The sequence below is a fragment of the Denticeps clupeoides genome, chromosome 6, assembly GCF_900700375.1.
Source record: "Denticeps clupeoides chromosome 6, fDenClu1.1, whole genome shotgun sequence".
Taxonomy (NCBI): domain Eukaryota; kingdom Metazoa; phylum Chordata; class Actinopteri; order Clupeiformes; family Denticipitidae; genus Denticeps; species Denticeps clupeoides.
In genome coordinates, this window is record NC_041712.1 from 2,868,236 (window position 1) to 2,886,635 (window position 18,400).

Consider the following 18,400-nt stretch of genomic DNA (forward strand, 5'->3'; position numbering starts at 1 on the left):
AAATCTTCAGGTATGTACAATTTTCAGAGACAAAGAGAAAAAAAATCATTTTGTAATCAGAGAATACATGAAAATGTTTTGGTGATACTTCTAAAACAGACATATACATATCAACTATAGTATTGAAAACAGGACTTAACACTGTCAGAGCTCAACTAAAACACTGACTGAAGAAGCACTGTACAAATATAAAAGCCAAAAAATATGTACAGAATGTCCATCAGTTCCATCTTTAAGTGGGGAAATAATGGACTACTTATGTATCATAACTGTGTGGATCTTCACACAAAACCATAATCTTTAAACATATACACACATGCTCGCTCACTCAAACCCACAAAACATGTATATGTACATGTGCACACAGACTTGGGCAAAAAGCTACTTGCACAGAAGTAGCAAAACCACACTTTCTAACACAGTACATTAAATAAAAAGGACAGGAGAAAATAAGTTTCATTTCATGAAAAAGCTTGTTGTATAAAAACTACCATTACTGGCACAAAATAGAACATGTTCTGATTATTTTACAAATGGAAACCGTGCAACTGTTCATTGGTTCCTATCAAGGACTATCTCTGTATCCCTTTTAAAATGTAAATCCAAATAACTCTTCTGCATTTACAAAAAAAAAAAAAAAAAAAAAGTCTGTGCAACTTGCCCACAAAATTTGGGCGAGAAATTTACTTCATATCATGCAAATGTATGAAAAATTAAGTTAAAAAGCTTTTCTGTAAAAGTCAACTAATGATGGTGTTTGTAGTTTCTCTGTGAAGAGGGAGGTTAGGGAATAGGTTTGGGGTGCAGCACCGGCACTTGGTGGAGTTGGGGGGCAGATCTGAGGGAGAGTGACGCCCCCTGTTGACCGGGGCTGGGGTTGCTACTGAGTGTCAGCAGCTCCTCCTCTTTAAGAAACTTGCTGGCAAATTCGGTGATGCTGAAGATAAACTGCAGGCAGCCAACCTTAATGCAGCTGCCATGGTGCAGTAAAGCCGTACCCTCCCAGCCTGCTCCACTGCCGCCAATCAGGCTGGAGCCGCTGGCCTTGCAGCTGCAGGGCCTGATATGAGCCTCCTGTACTTGTCCGCTCATCAGACCTCCATCTACCACTGGGACCGGCTCCAGCTTTTCCTCTTCACATTTCCTCTTTTTGGAACGTCCTGCAAAAAACAAGCAAAAACATTAGAAGGGGGGAGGAAAAAAAAAACAAGCTAGTTAATCTACTAATATCCCATCATCTGGATAAAAAGGACCCACAAATAAGTTCTACCCCCAATTCTCCAAAATACAAAAATCTCATTCCTACATATACTTAGTCCGATAAGAGGCAACCAGGAAGTTCCTGAAGCCCCTGAAACTTTTATTAGGACACTCACGGATTATGTTCTGCACTTTGGATACCAGGCTGCCAGCTGGAGATGGGGTGGACTTCTCAGAGAAGTCACATGAGTACAGCACATTGTCCACAGTGGTCCCATGCTCACTGTAGTTCAGAAGCTCATACTGTTTGGTGTTCTTTATAACAAAACAAAAAAAAAACACTTATAAATTTCAGCAATTATTTTTGAGGTTATTCAATAAATATCAGCAATAATAGTCACACACCCACCCACCTCATCATAAAAGATACAAGCATGCTTTCCTGACACATAATTACAATGGCCATACTTGGTAAGGCACACATCCATGTCAGCACCTAGACACAAAAGGGGAAGAAAACACAAGCTGCTTAGATGAAGGTATTCCGTGGAGGTCAATGCATATACGGCCAGGTCTGAACGGTTCTTACCAGTTCCAATATACAGACTTCTGTAGCACATATTGACAGCTGCCCCTGCCTTCCCTGTTAAAGGGTAGAACACCGCTCGGGCCTGTACATCCTTGTTTTGTGCTTAAAATTAATAAATAAAATAAGAACATTAAGGAGCTGTAGAAAAAAGGACAACTTCGGAGGAAAAAAAAAAAAAAAAAAAAAGAGAGTGTTTTACCTTCATGGTTCTGGTTATATACCACAGGAGATGAGTTGACAATGCTAATGCTGGGCTGAGGAGGAAGTGCTTTAGGGTCACATAGCTGCTGGATTCTTTGCCAAGCCAAGAGCCTGATGAACCTATCATCGAGTGCACTCAACTCTAAATCTGCAACAGAGAGATAGAATTTTTTTTAATTATACACCCCCTGCCAACATACAAGATATCTAGCAAAATTGGATTAAAGTATTGAAGTCAGAGCTGAAACTAACCCCCACCACCTCGCAGCATTTCCTTCAGCTTAGTGCTCAGCCCTCCAACATCCACACAACCTGGCAATATAGACTCCAGGGCCACCTTTCCATCTATGCGAACAAAAAAAAAATAGACATGCTGTACAATATCTGTTTCCTACACACAACATCCATGTGGAGGAGCGGTCAGACATACCAGAGGCCTGAGATGTGGTTTGGGTCGGGCCCGTTGGTGAAGGTTTTGATGATCTGTGTGGTGGGGACGCAGAGGATGGGCCAGGCTCTGTTTTAATTAGGCCGGAGGAATCTGGTCCTGTACAGGCCTTTAGGTGGGAAGCCTCCAGTTTAACCACAACCCTGTCAGTGGTGTGATTGGGCAGCTCTACTGTGGGCAGGGTGGGGCTAAGATCTGTGGTTGCAGGATCGCTGCTTGCATGCTGGGGGTCCTTCTGATTCCCATTGGCCTGACCTTGGCTCTGCACAGGGCCATTTGTGGTCCCACAGTTCCCACAGGGCCTTTCAGTGCAAACACCGCAGCCCACACCATCCTTGTGGGGAGCCACCACCCCCTGGTGGCCAGAGTGAGCTGCAGCAGTAATAGTGCTGCAGGGTCTCGCCACATTGGGCGAGTCTGTTTTAGGTGAAGGGGATGGAGGGCCTCTGCCCTCCTCTGTAGTCAGGCAGGGTTTTTGTTCAGAGTTCCAACGCGAGATGGAGGTCTGCTTGGCAGACAAGTGTTTGAGGATGCTGCACTGAAGCGAAATGACACCTCGAAGCCACTGTGAAAATTCAGAGAGGGTTAGAGACTTAGTGTCACACAATCCCATATTTTAAAAGCTTGAGCAGTGGGAATACCTCCTGTTGGTCAGCCTCGCTGGCTAAGTGCTGTGAGGCAGGAAGGTGCTGGCATGTTTCAGCGATGCCTGTGCAGATCAGCTCTCCATTGCGGATCCCAGCGGGGGCCATCAGGATAGGAGGGCTCTGGTAATGTGATTTAATGGCATCTGGGACCTACAGAACACAGAGAGCCAATTAGAAGGTTTGAACAGAACAGGTAGGATAGTGCAGGAGCACACCTCACCTTCAGCCTTTTCTTCGTGTAGGAATGGGCAGTTTGCCGATTGGGTGGGTACCGGCGATGTATCCGCTGCAAGAAGTTCACCTTGATCGCATGCTGGGAAATGTGGTCTTGGAACTGGTCAAAGAGCTGGCAGCGGTTACTCAGGGTCAGACTCCGTTGGTTGAGCTGTAGCCGATCAGAAGAGTATGAACGTTTCTCAGCAGAAGAAGACATTTCAGGAATGAAAAACACTTTTTTTTTTCTTACCACAATATGTTCTATGTGATTGGGACACATCCACCTGCCTGTTGGCATGGCCGTGAGAGGTGGGTCAAGGCAGTCCATGTGGAACAGGAGGGGACAATAGTCACACTGGATTAATGGGGCCAAACGGCAGCTCCTGTGCACAACAATGTCCAAGGTTAGATTTTAAGCACTCCATCCTCATCATTTTCACTGAATCCTTTGGTCAGGAGGGTCAGGTCTGTAATTGAATCTATAATTCAGGACATGTCTGACAGCTCAGAATGCAACTGTGACTGTACGGAAGTGAAGTACCTGCTGCAGGTGTAGCACACTTTGACAGGAAGTGGGACCAGCCCATGATGGTCCAGCTCATGCTGCGGCCTCTTCATATTCTTCCCAGTCGTCTCCTCCTTCCTCCTCTTTTTACTGGTTCCTGGCATCATTCAGGAAGTCAAAAAAAAAAAAAAATCTGAACAACGCCTGACAAGCTGCTCAAGGAACCTGCATGAACAATTTGGAGTGAGAAAATAACAGGGTTCCCACCAAAAAAAGGATTGTTTCCATGACATTCCGTATAAAGAAATGTCCAATGCAACGTTTGGGGGTCAGTAGAAAAGGGCATTTAAAGGGGTTATAAAATTAAAATAGAATGAGCATTGACGTCACAGTTGTTGAATGGAATAAACCAAAACTTCAACTCCACCTCTTAAATTCTCTACACGCAGGTTATATTTTATCACTTTGGGTGAGCCAGTCCTAAATTTCTCTATTTCTAAGCTAAATATCTTGACATGTACACATGCCTGTACACTTTGTAAGTGAGTAAGGACATATGTCGACTTCACAAAGATTTTGAGTTCTAGAACGTTGCACAATTTTGGAGCGGGAGCAAACAAAAACTCTCACTGGGAAAAAAGACATGTAACTACACACCAGGTTTTGGCTACTGCACTATATGCTATTACCAAAATTCCCTGATAATTCCCTGACTTGGCACACAAATGATCAAATTCTCCGACTCTCCCTGTCTGAAAATGCATTTACTGAAATGGGAAACATGGAATAACATTTCATTGCAAGATATAACCTAGTTAAATTCAAGACAGCTCCATACCAGGAAGTGCTGTTGTGCAGGTCAGTTCGTTGGGCAGCTGAAACTGTGTGGGGTTTCGCTGCATTGCAGCAGCTATGAGGAGGTCAAAGGGCCTTTTGAGGGTGGTCTGTGTGCTGCTGCTCTCGGGCTCAGAGGCCTGGGCTTCATCCTCCACGTCCAACAGGTCCTCTTCAATATCATTCTGCTCCGAGGGCGTGGGCGTGTCTGTGGAGGATGCATTTGAGGTGGGCGTGGCTGGCCTGCTGCTTGGCCTCCTCTCCAGCAATCGAACCTGTGCCACAGCTACCCGCAGGCCAGGGGTGCTCACTGTTGCTGTGGGGTCTAGCCTCAGAGTGCCCAACTCCAGCTCTGCACCAGCAGGAGAAGGCATCTGCTTAGCAAGCTGCCTTTCCAGGATTCCGTTGATCTGCTCCTTTTTCTGCTCTCGCTTCTAAATGTCAAGTGAATAAACTATTGAATAAAAGATCTGCGAAAAAAAAAAAAAAAACTATATATCCTATACCAAAAGGTGGCCTCAACACTCACCTTCCTACGAACCATGCAGCGATGACACATCCAATCACCAGGGGGCAGCATTTCTCTACTCAGAGGCGGATTACTTGAAGGGGAAAAATATGTAAATCAGTGAAGAAAAGAAGTGTAACAAAATAACCATGTCCATGAATGTAAAAGCAAGGTAATGGCTGTTAGCGTTTCTAAGAAGAAAAAAAACACACACACACTGGCAGTTCAAAGAGCAAAAACACATACCACAGTGAGACATGCACATAAAAACACTTTAACTCGAGGGGAAATATGCAAGAGAAATGAGAGAGCAGATAAGAGAGCAGGGCACTCATGCAGTAACACGTGGGTAAAGTTAGTTACTCAGCTCCTACTAAAAGCCCGCTACTAATCTGCGTTACCAGCACTGAAGGTGGAAGGCTGCAGGGCAGTGGTCGCAGCACAGCAGGTCCCCTCCCTCCCTGCAGCTGTCGCAGGTGTCGTGGTTCGTGGCCCGTCCGGTCCGCCTGGCGCTCCGGTCCAGCTTGCGGCTCCTCTTCTCTCCGTCTTCGGACTTGGGGGGCGCCAGCAGCGTCTGGATTTGCTGCAACATACAAAACGGCTAAATTTACCCAGAAAGAAGAAGAAAAAAAACTCTTCTGGCGCCTGCGGCGCGTTACGGGCGGAGAAGTTCGGTCATGGCGCCCTACTCTCGGCTTGACTCGAGACGTGTCAGCCATTGTGGGCCCTGCTCATCTGCCTCCCAGCCCACCGGCTAAACTAGCGGGCTAACACGCGAGCGCCGCGGCCCACCGGCGTGTCCCGGTGTGAAGACGCACGCCGGTGGCTGCAGAAAACGCCCCATACATGAGATTAAAACAAAAAAGAAGATCCCGCACGCTTTTTCAGCGAAACTCCGGTTATTGCGTTTGGGTTTGTTGATAATGGGCGAGCTAAGGCTAGCGATGCGCCGCGGCTCGCACAAAAACACCCCAAAAAAGCACAACACGCCGCAGGGTCTCACCTCCATCAGCCCGCCAGAGGTGTCCAGGTCGTACACGATCGTCGGGGTCTCCATTTTCTCCCACATTCATACAACCGGGCGCAGAGGACGGCTGCAGCGGGTTAGCCTGAAAGCTAACTGGTCGGGGTAACGCAAACCACGGCTGACGCGTTTAATTCACGCTGTCAGCGGCGAACGTTTCCCCCGCGAACGCACGTCCACCAGCGGCTGTCGGAAGAAAAGGGGTCCGTACCGCGACCGGAATGTTCCCAGCTGAATTCAAAGTCGGCTTCAGCTAATCAGTCGGTCGGCTCTCGCACAGGAACGACACCCTTTCCCCTGCAAAATGAAACAAGAAAAAACGTATCCGGCGGCGAGAATTAATCCACGTTCCCTGGATGAAAAAGCGTATTTCAGGAGGCACGAGAGGCGAGCAGCCGAAATGGAGCGCAGGTTTGTCGGCGGGGCCTGTGCGGGCCTCTAGCCTGTGCCGCTCGAACCGCGAGCAGCGATGCTGCGCGAACAGGCAAACCTGCCGACTCCCATGACGCTACAGAGCCAAATTCCGAACTACACACTGCCGCTGTTCCCGACGAGACGCTTCACCGGCGGTGCGAACGCGAGGAGACGGTCATTGTTGTTGTGGATAAACGGTACGCATCACTGCCGCCGCTCGACACATCCTGTCCGCGGAGTTGGCGCAAACTTGCGTAGATCCAGACACGCGCATGCGCACTACGTCCGCCGCGCCGCGCCGCCATCTTGGTAAAGGCTGGACCCGACGTAGCCGTTTTGCTACACCGTTATTGTCGTTTCCCCTTTTTGCTCTCAGTTCTTTCAGCCTCATTCGTCCGGAGATTTGGTTCGATTCGGCTTTAAATCGACCACGGTACGTCAGGGAACAGGTTAATATGCAGACTTGTGCACTTCACTGTCTGTCTTCAAGACCAGATACATTGTTTCCGTGTTCTGCGCTCTGATTGGTCGCTCTGTCGCGCTCTGTCCTGTGCGATTTCCTTTCGTAAGTTGCCGGTCAGAACAATTGCAAGAGCATTTTTGGTCATTTTCCTTTTCTTAAACGTAAAAGTCACTGTTTTTGTCTGTTCTCTAAAAGAAAAACGAACGAGCGTATTCTATGCATGTTTACCACAACAATTGCCAGACATCATATTTCAATCAAAAATGGCGAGATTCACGCACTGGATGAAAGGATCCTCTGGTAGTAAAACGCCATCTATTGGACGAAAGTAGCATTGCAGTTTTTGCAGAAGTTGAGAAGTAGCATTGAAGTTTTTGCAGGTACAAAAATGAAACTTGAATGGAATCTGTAGTTTGGTCCTTGGTATTTGTTACTAGATTGGCACGGTTAAGGACATGTCTAAATTAATTGTAACAGTTAGTTATAACAGTCATATGACACGATTAAACATGACTTTTACTGTTTTTTTCTTTTTAATATATAAAAAACAGGACAGCAGAAGCACATATTTTTTTAAAGATGACTTTATTTACAAAATGTCCAAGAAAAAAAGAAAAGCCCCATGCAGACGTTCAGAGGTACCAGTACTGTGAAATACAGCAGGCTGAGTTGTAACAGCAACACAAAGCACACATGGCCTTATAAAACCTTTGCTGGAGAGTTATAGTTGAGGTCTTCTTTTAACATCTGCTTTCTATTTTGCCAAAAAAAAAAAAGCCCATTGCAATGGTACAAAAATGTTATAATTTTGTCCACCATCTTTGCAGTCCTGGCCAATATCCTGTGGACAAAAACGTATGTACAGGAGCCCAAAGTATGCAGGAAATAAAAAAAACTGAGGAAAGGAAGAAAACGGGGTAGAGACATTTGGTCTTTCTCAGACAGAATTGGTATTCCACTGTGTGAACTGTGCCTAAATAGATACTTCATACTGTCTTGTGTCCTGAAAAAGCCAGACAAGCACAGACAGTAAGATTATTGTTACCCAGATATTTGCTCCGGTCTCAGAGCAAAGATGACAGATATATGGATAGATTTAGATATCCAGAAAATTATTTGCAAATTATTATGTACAAAACAGAATTACTGTCTTAATGTAAATTAAATGAAGTGTATCTGTATTATGCACTCTATATTCAAACTGTTAACTGTCTGTTTAAAGCAATATATGCTATAAAAAATGTCACTGTTACCTTAACACTGTTTCAAAATTTATGATAAATGATGTGAATAAAAGAAAATATCTTCTGTAGATAACATGCATCAACATAAACATATGCACATTCACATAAAAAAAAATCCCATTTGCAAACATATGAACCTCATCTTGTTGACTGAATGGGACATTCATTGTTGAGAAGGTGAAAAGTTCCCTGAGATACTGGTGACATCATAGACATGCACACAAACCTAAGAAAAAAAAACTGGAAAATGTTCCACAAAACAAGATGTATTCAAGATGCCCCGGCTCTTCTGACAGATTAAAAAACACAAGGTCAGACCAGTGATAGGGTGAAAGGTGAAATGCTTAATGGTGACATGCACTTCCAGCAAGGGGTCTCACCTCACCGTTCTTCTGGGGGTGCAGCCACATTGGGGACAGACAGGGACAATAGTTATAACAGAGCAATGCAATATGCATTTAAATAAATAAATATTTGCAACTAACATACAATTAACATGTTCACGTTATTTCAGTAGCAGCCAGTTTAAATCATGACAACATTACATTAAGATCCAGGGAGGAACATGAAGCATGAAATTCATAAACCTGTGCCCCAGGATGACAATGCAAGGATGACATGAAGAGTGCCCTCTGCTGGGATGTAGCGGAATGACAAGTTGGAGATGACGGGAGATCAGGACAGGACAATGGTGTTGAGAGAGTCCACATCTTGGAGGTTCATGGACTCCATACTTACTCCTGTCTCATAAAGGGGATTGTTGAAGGCAGACTCTTCTGTCATGTTGTCATATGGTGGAGAAGAAAAGGCAGACAGGTGGAGGGACTTTCCCTGGAGTCTGAAGAAAACAAGAGAAGCCCTGTTAAAAAATGAAATGATCGGTTATCATGCACATTGCCCATCTCTCTGTATCCCCACACGTACTTAATGAAGTAGAGGTAAATTGCCAGGATCACCATCAAAACCACAGCAATGGGCACCATCACTGTGACAGCTGTGTTTGTTTCGATGCGGAAGTCAGTAGCGGCAACTAAGAAAAAACACACACATACATAAACATACATTGCCATTAATATTTCCAGAAATCATGAGTATGTTCCAGAGACAGACCTCGTGTGTGTGGGGTTTACATTACATGACTTAGTAAGCAGTAACTTGAGGCTCCTCTCACCCAATTGACTGCCTGTACACTTGCCATCTATGACAAATAAATGAACCTACCGTTTGCCTGGCCCTCGTTTCCATAACCCACTGGGGAGACTGAAAAAGAACAACATTATGAACACTTACGAACATAATGTGAACCTTGACCATATAAAAAGAAAATGTAATGGTTCAAAAGGACAATTTGCATAAAGTCCTTTTAAAACAACCACACAAATGTCAGAAATTAAAATAATGGAGACTATTAGGACAGACCTAATTCTCTTTATTATTTATTATTTAAGACATCCTACTGAATTCACCACTGCTTTTAACCAAGGTTTTTGGCTAACTTGCTCTCTATTCACTTTCACTTTGAAAATTTAAGAGCTGGTTGATAAAAACATTAATACATTTAGTAATTCAGTAATTCAGTCAACATGATTTATAGTTCCTGCTGCCAAGACATCACGGGTTTGCTCCATACCTCGACAGGCAGGGGGCGCACCACTCCAGTGAGATGGGTGTCCAGGGATACAGCGGATGGTGGCCTCTCCCTGCACCTCATAGCCATTCCGACAGGAAAAACTGAGACTCTCTCCAGCTTGGTAGTAGGACTTCTCGGAGCTCTGGACTCCAGTGGTGGGGGCACCAGGGTTTCGGCATGGTTCATATTTTTCAGCTGGCACCAGACCAAGACAAATTGTTCAAATTATTGCACTCACACTTCATATTCAGATTACATACATACATATACATTCTTTCTGTGCTTTTTTCCACATTCACAAGACTCAGCTATTTCGCCTACATTTGTGCATTACAGAATTCGATTAATGACCCATGTCAGAAATATATAAAATATATATGAGAAGTAGACTGATTCTGTACAATCTGACAGAAAATGTTCAGGACTCACGGGCACATTTTGGTGGTCTCGAACTCCACTTGGGGTCGGATGTGTCACGGTTGTAGCAGGTGAGCACACCGCTTCCTGACAGGGCGTAGCCCTTGTTGCAGATGTACTGGACCTTCGAGCCCACAGTATAGCGGACCCCAGAGACCACCCTCCGACTGTGCTCCACTGTGCCGGGATCTGGACATGCCATCACTGAGAAAAGCAGACAAAACCATGATGACTGAAAGCCTTAGAGTTGATTAAAAAGAAAAAAAAATCTGTCAATGAACGAATCACAGGGTCTGAATGCAGAGATACAACCTACAACTCAACTATTCCAAAACCCATCCAGCCAATGCCTACACACTACATCCCCTGGACTTCACCACAAGCTCTGCCAGAAACCCTGGAGTAATGACTGACAGAAAGCTTTTATCTTCAGTCCATTCTGCAGCAGTTCTTCCCTCAACAACATCTCTACCTGTCAAAATGTACTGTTAGTTGTGTCTTGGACCAGTCCAGGCATCACAACATTATCAAAAGATGACAAAAAAAAATGCAAAATCCAAAAGGTTGGACTTCCAAACAGAGCAATAATGGCACACACTGGGATGTCCTAGAAATCCTGGAATTGTAACACACGTAGACATTACAGTACATACAAGACCAGGCAGCAAGGGGCAGACACTTAATGACACAGTGACAAGGGAGAGGTGAACTCAGTTGACAAGAACCACATCTACAGAGTATAGGCCAGTGCTGGTCTCTAGAGGAAAGGGGGAGTTAGGCACCCTTTGCTGAGTAAAAAGGCCACATCATGGCAAATATACACCAAAATCGGACACCCTCTCAATTCCAATGTTAAATTTATTCAGTTATTTTACAAAGAACTAATTGAACTGATGACTGAAAGTTGCCTGAAGAGTTCAATGCTTCAACAACTCACCTTTTTCACAGATGGGCACATCTCCACTCCATGTGAGGTCCCACTGACACATGAGAACCTCTGAACCCACCAGCCGGTACCCTGGGTAACATTGGTAGGTGACCACCGTTCCATGGATGAGGTTGGGGTGGGATGTACTCTTCCAGCCGTTTGTGATTTCCGGCAGCTCCGAACATGTGTCATTACGAGGTACCTCTGTATTTGGGAACAAAGATTAAAGACAACAAATACAGTCTGGCTATGAAATTGAGACCAGCAAAACATGCCTGGCATGGTGACAAGCTTTAGGAATATACGAGAATGAGTCTTGTACAAGAAATGCTAACCAGAAGCAGTGTCTATAACATGTAAGTTCTACAGGGTTCCATCAGTCTCACCGTATTACCAACGATACATGAGTGATGAACAGAAATAGTTTTACACTTAATATCTTCTCCCACGTTTTTTAGGGCTAGCAATCAATACAAATTTTGGAACAAATTATTCACAAATTAATTCTTAAGACAAAGGTTTGTTATTTACGCATTTAAAACTATGACAGAGAAAAGTGTGGGAAAGTGTCTCGTTTGCTGTGAACGTTTGCTGACAATCAGGATTTAGCTGAAATGTGCATAATTCCAGATAATTGTGTAGTTTAACCCACCGAAGAAATGCACCACAAAGCCATTGTTGTAGCCATAGATGTTGGTTGCTGGATCTGACTGGAACTGAATGGTGATGTCGCCCATAGAGGTGTAAAGTTTGAAGCGTGGGAGTGAACCACTGTACTGGCCCAGTATATTAGCGGTCAGATCATCGCCATCATAGAATGTAAGCATGTCATTCTGTCCCAAATGGAGCCTGATGAAAGACAAGAGACACAACATTTTAAAAGCGCTACCTACAACATGCACTTTAATTAAGTTAATAATTAAAAACGTTATTGAGTGCCAGAGGTATTATGTGATTACTGCATTATTATACAATAGGTTAAGCACCGTTTTTCTATTCAGACCTATTTTTATTCTTCTCCCTCTCCAATATGTGTAGTATAATGCTATAATTTAAATGATATCTTAAATCACTTTTTAATGAAATGCTTGTGTGCCAAGGTTCTCAAAGCAGCAGTAATATTTCAAAAGACACATGTCTACTAATACAAATAATGTCATGAGTCTTAAGACTTGATACATGCTCCTTTAAGGAGAAGAAAATGTCATACCACACCAGGAAGTGAGGGAGGTACAATGTGAGAGTGAAGGAATACAAAGGAAAACAAAGAATGAAACACTGCTAGGTGTCTGGACTGGAATAACATGACACGGGCAACATGACAGGGGCAACGCTGCCTCACACAGAAGTGCCTCATTTAAACAAATGAGAATAGCTTTATTAAATGGGCTCTGAACCTTCTGCTCTGAGAAGGTGACTTGAAGGGATCTGCATGAGAAACTGGGAAAATACAGTGCTTGTGTGAATTCAGCATCTGATCTATTGCAAATAAACCAAGTGAAGTGATTGTCACTTGTGATACACAGCACCGTCCCCACACACTGCTCCCCAGGCGCCTGTCATGGCTGCCCACTGCTCACTCAGGGTGATGGGTTAAATGCAGAGGACAAATTTCACAGTGTGCCCCGTGTGCTGTGCTGTGCTGCTGTGTATCACAAGTGACAATAACTCCATTAAAAAAAAAACAAAAAAAAAAAACAAGTGAAATGTCTAGTTGTTCACCAGCAAAAGAAAGAATCCAATACCCTAACAGAGAAAAAACATTACTTCACTTAATTGAGTGTTACAGAGTCATATAACAAGCGTTCTTCATATAACAGCAGCTCAACCTGATCTAAGACAGTCTTGTTGGACAAAATAAGCTTTGCCCTGAAAGCCTGACAAAGCAATCAGCATTTTTCCCGCACTCTGCCAATTGAACTGTGCAACGTGCATAGTTTTCTGTACATCTGCATTAGGACACCACTTCAACGTGACTGGAGCATTTGTGGACCATCAGGGTCCTGTGAAGTCTTACTTATTTTGATATAATGTAATTTTTACCCATTTTATTTTGCTGATTGCCAACCAGATGTTATAATCTGCAAAGTTCATTCACTTTAATATACAGGCAGGTTGTGTTTAAATGGACGTTTCCTAATGTTATGCAGAGCCAACAAATTCTCACCTCAAATACACAATCTGTCAATCTCAGTATAAAACTTATACTGAATATACTAGTCTTATACTAATTAGAATGTTATTTTCTGCCTCATACAATTCCAAAACATTGGCGCCTGCATGGGATTGAGAGGCAGATTAAAATGCCATTATTATTAATCACTTTCCTGGAAAATGTGTGACCCCTGAGGGCATGTCTCACGCCCACAGAACCCTGTGCCAGGGAAGAGTGCCAGCAGAACACTTTGCCACACAGAAGCAAGCCTGTCACCCCCCCCCTGCTCTGCATTATAGCCTCGTTTATCTCTGAATACGGAATGATCTGAGACAATATCTACATGAGGCATTTATATGTTTTATTCAATATGTTTTTATAAAGTATCATTACAAAATAAAGTGCATAAATTCACAAACAGATATATCTTTAAGCAAAAAGCACAACATAACCGCCTCAGCATTTACCCATACACTCCACAAGAGGGCTCAATAGTCTAACTGTTGACCAAAATGCCTCATCTTGCCTGGAAATCACACCAAGGCTGGTCTGTAAGTGTATTTTCCTCTAAATGAAAAATAATTACTCATCTAAATAATGCATTTTAAAAAGCCTCACATGACACCAAAGGTGTTTGGTGAACATGTACACTGGTCACCAGCCTACGGTGTCAGAGCAGGTGCAGAGGCCATATTTTATAACTGCATTCCCAGCAGGCATCTGACTCAATTAATTTTATACACAAAGACACTGTGACCTTGGGTCTAAGCCAGAAGTCACAGTTACCATTTAAACAAGAAACGCTCGCCACCAAATATTACAGAATTTGCAAATAAAGCCATTTACACAGATCAGGACCCTTCTGCTTAACCTCCATTTCCAAACAATTAACCTGTCCAATGGTAACATCAGTTCGTTTATGCACTGATCCCAGCGGCCAGATCTGGCTTGATCTCGTTTCTGGAGGCACTGTCCCCTCAGCAGGTGCCACTAGTCCCAGGTGTGGAGTTTGTCACCTGCGCCTCTGAGTAGCTGAGCCGGCTCATAATGAACGCGGCTCTGCCCTCCTGTTTATGTTAAATCAATTCATCAGCCTGTGTTATGCACACTGTTCCCTGTAATTGCACTCTGGCGAAAGACACCGAGTGATAATGAGAGAGCAAAGCGATCTCATTAGTGGGGAAAAAAGAGGGGACCACAGCGGAGATGAGCTCACGACTGCAGAGGCATCCAGCACGGGACCACCAGGTCTCAGTGCGAACTTACAGCGATGCACTGACGCGGCTCCACAAGTGCCTTTTTGCTCATTCTTCTTTGTGTATGTATCGTCAATGTGGAGAATTGACAGGCCTCACTGCTGAAATAGTGGAGAGCTTGCTTCGCCCAGTGGGGGCTTAAGAGAAAGTCTGACTCTGAGAACAGACCTCCATCTGTCACATTTAATCTTCTCCCCCCTCACCTCAGCTTAGAGGAGAGAAACTGCCAGAACCACAGGCACAGCTTTATTGTTTCTCTCTGTGTGTGTGTGTGTGTACATCTTGAGTACATGTATGACCTCAGAGTCATGACCTGATGCATCATGCATCCATGCATCAGCTGCCACTGAACTCTGGGCTTATAAACTGCTTCCCTTTTTGTTGCGCTTAATTTTAACATTAGGCTGCTCCTTCTCACATTCCCCTGTCTTGTCTGCTGCCATTTACGGCCTCTTTAATTTTGTTGTTTAAAACATCCTTTGGTTTATTCACTTGCACCTTTATCCTTCTCAGCTCGAGCAGTATAAACGCAAACTCAGTTTGCACTTATGTGCAAGTTCCCCATTTGGCCTGAACTTGCCTTGTCCCACATCCTGAACCCTAATGTTTATTAAGACAAAGTGCTGACATATTTTATTCCTCTATTGGGTTTGACTCATAAGGCACCCACTCATGAACATCAGAATAAGAAAACTGAAACAAATGGGTAAAATGTATGAAAATTTAGAATTACCCTCATTAATTCAGCAATTCAGTGACTAGTAAAGTAATTTGGCCCAATTTGAAGGGAGTTACTAATCACATACAGTATAACTCATCTGTGCAGTTATGTGTCCATAATTAGAGAAATTATTATTTATGCCAGGCTTGTCCAGTTTCCAGTCAGTACAGTATGGCCCACTAACAGATTTGAAGTGTCTTAAATAAAATAAAAAAATAAATAAATAATACATATATACATTTTGTGTGTGTAGTTTCATCCCTGACATTGTTTTTTGAAGGCTCACTGAACTTTTTTCCTTTCATAAGTAAATTGTGTAAAACATATTTAGTGACCTAAATATGAATTTCTAATAACATTATATTTCATAATCTACTAATATTGGCCTATAGTATGTGTCCATATGGACCTCTTGAAAGAAAGGTTTGAAAGCCCTGATATACACCATGGATTAATTCCAGCACTTTAAGGTAATTTTCATGAGTGGAAAAATATCAATCCGTTGGGTTTGGCACTCACATTTGAACGTCCAACATGATCCTCTTGTCCTCTTCCACGTGGATGCCCCAGATGCAGTCCTGGCCCTTGTCATAGGCTTCTGGCCAATTTGGAGAGAGAACCACCCCGGCTGAGTCTGTGATCTCTCCACTACAAACAGCTATGACACACAAACAGAACGGAACAAGTTCATTACTGGCATCATTTAAATTGAGATTATACACAAGTATACGGGTACTGGCGAAGGCAATGAAGAGAACAAGAGAACTAGCTGCTTCTCCAGAGACAGGTACGTGCAGTGTCATGAACTTTATCAAGTTTTTAAATATCAAAACATTGAACATATATGATAGGAAATTATGGATTTGATATTTGTTGAAGGAAATGAGACCATATAGACAAAAAATGTTCATCATTGGTCAGCATGAAGTCTTTACCACTGGAATCAACACAACACATTATGGGATCATATAAAAATAATAAACTGTTGGGTCTGTGTGTGTGTTTTAGTGAACACCTGCTGTACCTTGCAGCAGAACAGTGGACGTTCTCACCTCTGCAGGCTGGTTCTGTTTCATTCCACTGGGGACTTTTGGGCTCTATGCACTCAATGATCACCGAGCCCTGCTCCAGGGTGTAGCCAGGGTTACAGGAGAACTCCACCACCGTGCCCACAGCATAGGATGGCTCACTGCTGGAGTAGTTCCCATACTTGACGAACGGCTGGTAGCAGGTCCCCTGAGTGAAGGCTGAATTAGACATATTCTCCGTTACAACTGCACTGAAACAGGTTAAAAAGAGTTCATAAAGAACTTCTAGACGAAGGTGCGTGTCTAGGTGTGTAATCTCTGACAGTGTTCTTTCAAACTTTGCTTGGATGTTGAGATCCATACCTTCATATCTGATGGCTGCTCCGGTGCAGGTTCCTGAACTGTCTGTCGTGAATTCAACAAAAAGGTGTCGCCCAGTGCTCACCACTCCCTCGTTTGGCAGGTATTCAACCTCATAGGAGTCGTACACCACTGGTGAGTCTATGTTATTGCCATTCTTTATTAGAAGCCTAAAATAGCAAAAGGATTAATTAGCATTAGCTTGGTGGTTTTCAATACACTCAAAAATTTTTGCAAATTATCTTATATTTTAAAAGAAAACTTTCATTCATGAGTGATAATCTAAGATTACTGTTAATATTCATAGATGCTGTGTCTTGAAATTAATTGTGAGTGTATAACAGTTAATATTCCCACTTCTTGTTTGACTGTTATATTTAGAGTGAAGTTAGAATCAATAGTGAATTCATATTCAAATTAGGAATAATGTTGCCACTTGTGTAAAACAATTAAACACCTTTTTATAATGGATATAACTGCAGTGCTTTGGGAATTAAAAGGGGAGAGGAAACAGAGAGACATCCGCAACAGCACTGAAGCGACAGAGATGGTTGTGACTGGAAAGAGGGGAGTCGTGGGGTCAGATTAGAGAGGTGTCTGTATGTGCTGTATTGATTGAAATGAAAGTAAATGAAAATAAGATTCAAAATGAATAAATAAGAATAATATTAATATCTGAACTATTAAACAAATAAACAAAGTCTATATGTATTTATTTAGGATTCAAAGCATTTATAGATTTACAATTTGTATTGATTAGATGCCATTTGCTATGTGTGGCTGAAATGAAATATGATTCACACTGACATACAAATTGATTTCTTGCAGATGGCATTTAACTTATGTTTTTATCATTATATTTATGTACTTGGGGCAAAAAGAACCCACTCTCACACTCTTTTTTTCATTCTAGTTCATTAGAGAGCACCTTCATTAAATGGACATTTGTTACCATAGCCTTGAGACACTGTAATTGAATCTCCACTCCCTGTGTCTCTCTGGCCTCCCTGTTAATTTGAATTAAGGAACACCAGGAGTTATTAGTAATTACTTGGGACGATTAAAAATGATGTTCCCTCTTGGACTATTTTGACTCTTTAGGGCCTGGTGTGAGGGTCTGAAAGCTTGTTCAACGCAAACAAGTCACTGAGTGAAAGTCACTCCAGAAATTGCTGTTCGCAGGTCTGTAGAGGCGAAACGATATGTGAATAATCCTGATAGCTATAGAGGTCCTACCTGTCATCATCCTCAGACAAGGCCACCTTCTCAAAATGCACATGGAGCCAATGGTCCTCAGGGGCTTCCAGGACCCAGTGGCAGGTCAGGTTGTTGCTGTAGTTGCCCGGAAACCCTGGAGAGACGATGCGTCCCAGTGTGGCGTTTTTAATCATCCCTCCACAGGAGGCTAAAAAGATTGAGGCAGAGTTTTGACTATTATACACAACAAAGCACAAGTAGGGGGAACACGACAGTGATGCAAACTGTCTACATCCTATAGATACCACAACCATTATTATTAATAACAGTTCCTTTTACCTGTCCTCATTTAGTTGTTCAATAACCCAGACACAACCAGAATAAAGGCCAGAACATTCTACTGAACATTTAACAA

At 43.1% G+C, this 18,400-nt stretch overlaps 2 protein-coding genes across 6 annotated transcripts in view; both read right to left on the bottom strand.

Annotated features, from left to right (window-relative positions):
- Nucleotides 1-35: 35 nt before the first annotated feature.
- phf12a (PHD finger protein 12a) lies at nt 36-6,840 on the bottom strand. Of its 2 annotated transcripts, none has more exons than XM_028983305.1 (15): nt 6,384-6,840; nt 5,550-5,731; nt 5,170-5,242; nt 4,645-5,074; nt 3,843-3,963; nt 3,552-3,684; nt 3,306-3,470; nt 3,080-3,235; nt 2,421-3,003; nt 2,243-2,335; nt 1,989-2,138; nt 1,790-1,891; nt 1,614-1,696; nt 1,377-1,515; nt 36-1,160 (listed from the first exon to the last, which is right to left on the bottom strand). In XM_028983305.1, the coding sequence occupies exons 3-15, from the start codon at nt 5,218-5,220 to the stop codon at nt 784-786; spliced, it is 2,583 nt and encodes an 860-aa protein (XP_028839138.1). In that variant the 5' UTR covers nt 5,221-5,242; nt 5,550-5,731; nt 6,384-6,840; the 3' UTR covers nt 36-783. The 2 variants fall into 2 exon arrangements, with proteins under 2 accessions (XP_028839138.1, XP_028839137.1); XM_028983304.1 differs by having other exon boundaries at nt 6,152-6,840.
- Nucleotides 6,841-7,623: 783 nt separating this feature from the next.
- sez6a (seizure related 6 homolog a) overlaps nt 7,624-18,400 on the bottom strand; it is a 75,734-nt gene continuing 64,957 nt past the window's right edge. Inside the window, exons 6-18 of one of the 4 annotated variants that reach the window (XM_028983439.1) lie at nt 18,025-18,193; nt 16,792-16,958; nt 16,453-16,647; nt 15,920-16,058; nt 11,921-12,117; nt 11,278-11,472; nt 10,353-10,544; nt 9,924-10,118; nt 9,515-9,553; nt 9,218-9,323; nt 9,032-9,131; nt 8,679-8,685; nt 7,624-8,052 (exon numbers count right to left, since the gene is read on the bottom strand). In XM_028983439.1, the coding sequence (XP_028839272.1) occupies nt 8,036-8,052; nt 8,679-8,685; nt 9,032-9,131; nt 9,218-9,323; nt 9,515-9,553; nt 9,924-10,118; nt 10,353-10,544; nt 11,278-11,472; nt 11,921-12,117; nt 15,920-16,058; nt 16,453-16,647; nt 16,792-16,958; nt 18,025-18,193 (1,718 nt within the window). In that variant the 3' untranslated portion in view covers nt 7,624-8,035. Of the gene's footprint in view, nt 9,132-9,217; nt 9,324-9,514; nt 9,554-9,923; nt 10,119-10,352; nt 10,545-11,277; nt 11,473-11,920; nt 12,118-15,919; nt 16,059-16,452; nt 16,648-16,791; nt 16,959-18,024; nt 18,194-18,400 lie in introns of all 4 variants that reach the window. The other 3 variants (XM_028983438.1, XM_028983437.1, XM_028983436.1) reach the window with 3 other exon arrangements.

Coding starts and splice junctions, on each gene's coding strand:
- phf12a (XM_028983304.1), bottom strand. CDS start 6,217: ATGTGGGAGAAAATGGAGACCCCGACGATCGTGTACGACCTGGACACC. Junction 2,139..2,242: donor AATGCTGCGAGGTGGTGGGG/GTTAGTTTCAGC, acceptor TCTCTGTTGCAG/ATTTAGAGTTGAGTGCACTC. Junction 1,516..1,613: donor CTTGTATCTTTTATGATGAG/GTGGGTGGGTGT, acceptor TTTGTTATAAAG/AACACCAAACAGTATGAGCT.